The sequence below is a fragment of the Bison bison genome, unplaced genomic scaffold, assembly GCF_000754665.1.
Source record: "Bison bison bison isolate TAMUID 2011002044 unplaced genomic scaffold, Bison_UMD1.0 scf7180017864384, whole genome shotgun sequence".
In the NCBI taxonomy this organism is placed as follows: Eukaryota; Metazoa; Chordata; class Mammalia; order Artiodactyla; family Bovidae; genus Bison; species Bison bison.
This window is the reverse complement of record NW_011494956.1, coordinates 15,214,165-15,221,035: the sequence shown is the minus strand read 5'-3', so window position 1 is coordinate 15,221,035 and position 6,871 is coordinate 15,214,165. Positions and strand designations below refer to the sequence as shown.

The window sequence follows — 6,871 nt, the reverse complement described above, 5'->3', positions numbered from 1 at the left end:
TATCCAAAGTTATTGATATTTCTCCCGGCAATCTTGATTCCAGTTTGTGTTTCTTCCAGTCCAGCGTTTCTCATGATGTACTCTGCATATAAGTTAAATAAGCAGGGTGACAATATACAGCCTTGATGTACTCCTTTTCCTATTTGGAACCAGTCTGTTGTTCTAAATTTGGTAAACAGCACTATAAAAATGCCACAGTCAATTTCTATAAATGGCTGCAAATATTTGTGGGCAAAAATTTACAGAGAAACAGGATACTGACAGAGTCTCAAAGTATCTCCTCCATGATATTTATCAACTGTTAAAGGAACGTAATAAATTTATGGTGGCAGACCCAACAGATACCACTTTAACCAAGTATATTCAAAAATTAATACAAGTTGTAAGACCTATCAACACCACATACTCCTTGTATGACTGAAAAGGACACATCACTTCCGTGGTAAATTCACTAAAAGTGTGTAACTTTAATCATAAGAAAATACCAGGCATGCCACATTGAGAGACATTCTACAAAAAAACTAACCAGAACTCATTAAAGTGTCAGAAAAATGAAACATAAGGAAAGACTGAAGAACTGCCATGGATTGGGATAGCAATGAGACACAAGAACTAAATGCAGTTAGGATCCTGAAACAGAAAAAAAAAGACTTCAGGGGGAAAGCTGGTAAATTTTGAATAAGATCTGTAGTTTAGTATTGCTGCTGCTGCTAAGTCGCTTCAGTCATGTCCGACTCTGTGCGACCCCAGAGACGGCAGCCCACCAGGCTCCCCCGTCCCTAGGATTCTCCAGGCAAGAACACTGGAGTGGGTTGCCATTTCCTTCTCCAATGCATGAAAGTGAAAAGTGAAAGTGAAGTCTCTCAGTCGTGTCCGACTCTTAGCGACCCCATGGACTGCAGCCCACCAGGCTCCTCCATCCGTGGGATCTTCCAGGCAAGAGCACTGGAGTGGGGTGCCATTGCCTTCTCCGGTAGTTTAGTATCAGGTTGGTACAAAAGTAACTTCGGTTTTGGATTGTGAATATTAAATCATTACAACTAGGCTCAAACACATCTTTATCAATCAAAATAGGAACCATTACAGTCAACACATTTTTGCCATCAAAAAATGTTTGTTTATTCCTGTAGCATAAAAATCTGTGCTTCAGGATTCAGTAAACTCTTGGAAAGTATTTTCTGCCTCCCGCTGGTTGTGGAAACATTTTCCTTGCAAAAAGTTGTCAAGATGCTTGAAGAAGTGGTAGTTAGTTGGCAAGAGGTCAGGTGAATAGAGCAAATGAGGCAAAACTTTGTAGCCCAATTCGTGAAACTTTTGAAGCGTTGGTTCTGCGACGTGTGGTCAAGCATTGTCATGGAGAAGAATTGGGCCCTTTCTGTTGCCCAGTACTGGCTGCAGGCATTGCAGTTTTTGGTGCATCTCATCAATTTGCTGAACATACTTCTCAGATGTAATGGTTCGCTGGGATTCAGAAAGCTATAGTGAATCATATGGGCAGCAGACCACCAGACGGTGACCATGCCTTTTTTTGGTGCAAGTTTGGTTTTGGGAAGTGCTTTGGAGCTTCTTCTTGGTCCAACCACTGAGCTGGTTATCACCGGTTGTTGTATAAAGTCCACCTTTCATCACACATCACAATTTGATCGAGAAATGTTTCATTGTTGTTGCATAGAATAGGAGAAGGCGACACTCCAACGATTTTTTTTTTCAGTCAGCTCATGAGGCAGTCATCTATCAAACTTTTTCACCCTTCCAATTTGCTTCAAATGCCGAACGACCATAGAAAGATCGATGTTGAGTTCTTCAGCAACTTCCCATGTAATTGTAAGAGGATCAGCTTCGATGGTTGCTCTCAGTTGGTCATTACCAACTTCTGATGGCTGGCCACAGTGCTCTTCATCTTCAAGGCTCTCATCTCCTTTGCAAAGCTTCTTGAACTGCCACTGTACTGTATGTTCGTTAGCAGTTCCTGGGCCAGATGTGTTGTTGACATTGGTAGTTGTCTCCACTGCTTTACAACCCATTTTGAACTTGAATAAAAAATCACTGAAATTTGCTTGTCTAACATCATTTCTGGAGTCTAAAATAAATATAAAATAAGTAATAAGTCATTAGTCATAAAGCAAGAAATGTGCATTAAGATGATAACCACTTTTATTTAAAAATGTATTCCAGTATCAAACAACAAAGTTCAACAGAGTGAAACCGCAATTACTTTTGCACCAACCCAGTATTACAACAATGTTCATTTCTTAGTTTTGATAATTGTACTGTGGTTTGTTCAGTTCAGTTCAGTCGCTCAGTTGTGTCTGACTCTATGCGACCCCATGAACCGCAGCATGCCAGGCCTCCCTGTCCATCACCAACTCCCGGAGTTTACCCAAACTCATGTCCATAAAGTCGGTGATGCCATCCAGCCATCTCATCCTCTGTTGTCCCCTTCTCCTCCTGCCCTCAATCTTTCCCAGCATCAGGGTCTTTTCCAATGAGTCAGCTCTTCACATGAGGTGGCCAAAGTACTGAAGTTTCAGCCTCAGCATCAGCCCTTCCAATGAACACCCAGAACTGATCTCCTTTAGGATGGACTGGTTGGATTTCTTGCAGTCCAAGGGACTCTCAAGAGTCTTCTCCGACACCACAGTTCAAAAGCATCAATTCTTCAGCGCTCAGCTTTCTTTCAAGTCCAACTCTCACATCCATACATGACCACTGACAAAACCATAGCCTTGACTAGATGGACCTTTGTTGGCAAAGTAATGTCTCTGCTTTTGAATATGCTGTCTAGGTTGGTCATAACTTTCCTTCCAATGAGTAAGTGTCTTTTAATTTCATGGCTGCAATCACCATCTGCAGTGATTTTGGAGCCCAGAAAAACAAGTCAGTCACTGTTTCCACTGTTTCCCCATCTATTTGCCATGAAATGGTAGGACCGGATGCCATGATCTTAGTCTTCTGAATGCTGAGCTTTAAGCCAACTTTTTCACTCTCCTTTTTCACTTTCATCAAGAGGCTTTTAAGTTCTTCTTCACTTTCTGCCATAAGGGTGGTGTCATCTGCATATCTGAGGTTGTTGATATTTCTCCCAGCAATCTTGATTCCAGCTTGTGCTTCTTCCATCCCAGTGTTTCTCATGATGTACTCTGCATATAGGTTAAATAAGCAGGGTGACAACATACAGCCTTGACGAACTCCTTTTCCTATTTGGAACCAGTCTGTTGTTCCATGTCCAGTTCTAACTGTTGCTTCCTGACCTGCATACAGGTTTCTCAAGAGGCAGGTCAGTTAAGTTGTTACCACTATGAGAAGCTAGGAGAAGAACATAGGGAATCTCTCTGTAATATTTTTGTAATTTTCTGTAAGACTAAAATTATTTCCAAATAAAAATTTAAATAAGGTTCATTGGTTTTAGACTGTACTGGTAAGTACAGTCTAAATAGCTAACTGCTCTGAGGAAACAAAGAAAAGAGATGTAACTGATGTCTTTCCATTCATGACTAGCCAATTAATAGATTATTTCTGTGGTAGTATTACTGTTGCCTCTGGTTATTAAATTAACAGTAATTATCTCCATTAGATTCTCCAGACTCATTGAAAATGTTTTAAAAACCTAATTAGAAAAAAAAAAAAAAAAACTCATTTCACATGCTAATAAGGTAATAATGCTCAAAATCCTCCAAACTAGGCTTCAGTAGTATGTGAACTGAGAACTTCCTGGATTTAAAACAAGCTGGATTTAGAAAAGGCAGAGGAACCAGAGATCAAATTGCCAACATCCCCTGGGTCATAGGAAAAGCTAGAGAATTTCAGAAAAACATCTACTTCTGTTTCATTGACTACACTAAAGCCTTTGACTGTGTAGACAACAAATAGTGGAAAAGTCTTAAAGAGATGGGAATACCAGACTACCTTACCTGCCTCCTGAGAAGCCTGTATGCAGGTCAAGAAGCAACAGAATGGGACATGGAAAAACAGACTGCTTCAAGAGGGGGAAAGGAGTTTGTCAAGGCTGTATATTGTCACCCTGCTTATTTACCTTATATGCAGAGCACATCACGCAAAATGCCAGACTGGATAAAACACAAGCTATAATCAAGATTGCCAGGTTCAGGATGGGGAACATGTGTATGCCTGTGGTGGATTCATTTCAATATATGGCAGAACCAATACAATATTGTAAAGTTTAAAAATAAAATAAAAATAAAAATACTTTAAATCCAAAAAAATAAAAGATTGCCAGGTGAAATAACAATAATCTCAGATACACAGATGATACTACTCTTATGGCATAAAGTGAAGAGGAACTAAAGAGCCTCTTGATGAAGGTGAAACAGGAAAGTGAAAAAGTTGACTTATAAATCAACATTCAGAAAACAAAGATCATGGCATCTGATCCCCTCACTTCATGGCAAATAGATGGAGAAACAGTGGGAAACACTGACAGACTATTTTCTTGGGCTCCAAAATCATTGCAGGTGGTGACTGCATCCATGAAATTCAAAGACACTTACTCCTTGGAAGAAAAGCTATGACAAACCTAAACAGCATAGTAAAAAAGCAGAGACTTTACTTTGTCAACAAAGGTCTGTATAGTCAAAGCTATGGTTTTTCCAGTAGTCATGTATGGATGTGAGAGTTGGACCATAAAGAAGGCTGAGTGCTGAAGAATTGATGCTTTTGAACTGTGGTGTTGGAGAAGACTCTTGAGAGTCCCTTGGACTGCAGGGAGATCAAACCAGTCAGGCCTAAAGGAAGTCAGTCCTGAATATTATTGGAAGGACTGATGCTGAAGCTGAAGCTCCAGTACTTTGGCCACCTGATGTGAAGAACTGACTCATTAGAAAAGACCCTGATGCTGGGAAGTATTGAAGGCAGGAGGAGAAGGGGACAACAGAAGACGAGATAGTTGGATGGCATCAATGACTCAATGGACATGAGTTTGAGCAAGCTCCAGGAGTCGGTGATGGACAGGAAGGCTGGCATGCTGCAATCCATGGGGTCTCAAAGAGTTGGAGGTGACTAAGCAACTGAACAACAAAGAAAAAAAAAAACTATTTCACGGTTTTAATGTTCAAATAGTCTTCTATGAGAACAGGATATCAGATTTAAAATAAATAAAAACCTAAATTGGAAAACAGATTTATCAACACAGTGATTTTGATGAACATTAGCTGACTCACATACCTTAACATAAAGTTATTTGGCTACCAGGCTATTATTTTTTCCAATAATTTCCCATGTCTGTAGGTTAAGAAAGAATCATTCTAGTTGGCTTCTGTCTATCCTCCTTTTTGTGTAAATTTCACTTGGCAATCCCTAACAAGATCTATGGGATGAATTTCGCTGACGTGTGTTAGAATTACAGCATGTACCTGTAAGACACTTGATTTACAAATCACCAGATATAGCCAGATTAACATTTTAACTTTCTTGAAGTATACTGTACATATCAAAGTCACACAAAAGTGTGCTTGTGAAATATTTGAGTTTAATAAAATACTAGTTAAATTTTAAGTGTATTGTTCAGTACTGTGAAACAGCAAGTATGCTCAACTGGCAAGTATTGTACAAGAGTTTAAAAAAATTCAGTATGTATCTTAGGGGGTTTTTTGGTATGTTTGTTAACTTAGTTATGATTTTGTTCTTTTTCAGGATGTGGTAGATACACATCCTGGCCTCACGTTCCTGAAAGACGCTCCAGAATTCCACTCCCGGTACATCACCACGGTAGGCTGAGTCCTTTTTTGTCTTAATAAAACTCTTTTAAGTTTCCTTTTTGTCACTGCCTAGTATCTAAGCTTTTAGATCTTTATGTAGAATGGGCCATAATGATTATTTTAAATGGGAGGAAATAAAATTGAATTAATTATTTATATCTCATTCACTTCTTCTATGTGCCTAGTGCTTAAGAAGTCTCTTGTATACAAAATCTAAGTGATATACTCATTCTTTCTGGTCTCCATTAATATTGATACCCAGTTGATCTTTAGTATTTGCAAATAATACAAGAATTTTTCAACAGCCTTTTCCCCCAAAAAAAAAAAAGATGTTATCTAGAGTACCTCAAAATTAGAACTGAGATGATAATGAGAAATGAGTATTTATAATCAGAAAATAAATCATGTAAGAATTTAAAATAACATAATCACAGTCTCCTGTTTTGCAAGGTGTTCTCATTCCGTTTCTCATGCACAGCCTCATTCGATCAGTCACAGGCAGGGCATGCATTACGGGTGAGAGCTCACAGGCCTGCAGCTCACACTGCAGCCACACCAGGCGTTCTCTGCCCTAGCTCCCAGATTATCTGTGCAAGAATTCCACAGATGAACCTCAGGGCACACCTCACATTCACAGCCATACCCGGCTGATAACGATCCCCACCTCTGGTTCAGCTCTCCCAGTAAATAGGGCAGTCTCTTCCGAGGAAGACCCTCTCCTTCTTGGGGCACTTTTTGTTGGCTATGGATTGTTGGGTTCTGTTGAATTACAGAATACTACCACTATTTTTTCTCCTGTAGGAACTTCATTATTTCCTTTTACATTGATTCTCTGCTGACATAAAACTTTATAAGACTTCATTTGAACCATAAGATGTCACTGCCATCTAAGACTGTCTTAGAAGTTGTTTTTGCTTGTAACCACAACCCGACACTAAGCTACCTCTACCACAGTCATCCTGGCCCAGCTGGTCATCCTTGTTTCTCACGTGGATTCCCTCTAATTGGTCTCCCTGCTTATACCCTCATTGCCCTACAGCCTAGTCTCCACAGAGTTATTCTTTGAAAATGTAAGTCAGATCATGTCACTCCTCTGCTCAAACCCTCCAGTGTTTCCCCATCTCATTCAGAATGAAAGCCAAAGTTCTTGCCATTAT

The 6,871-nt window shown here is 39.6% G+C and overlaps 1 protein-coding gene across 6 annotated transcripts in view; it reads left to right on the top strand.

Annotated features, from left to right (window-relative positions):
- The window catches only part of PPP2R3A (protein phosphatase 2, regulatory subunit B'', alpha), a 227,970-nt gene that overhangs the window by 127,967 nt on the left and 93,132 nt on the right, over positions 1-6,871 (top strand). For all 6 annotated transcript variants that reach the window (XM_010858259.1, XM_010858260.1, XM_010858257.1 and 3 more), the window contains one exon: positions 5,650-5,724. In XM_010858259.1, coding sequence (XP_010856561.1) covers positions 5,650-5,724 — 75 coding nt within the window. The remainder of the gene's footprint in view (positions 1-5,649; positions 5,725-6,871) is intronic.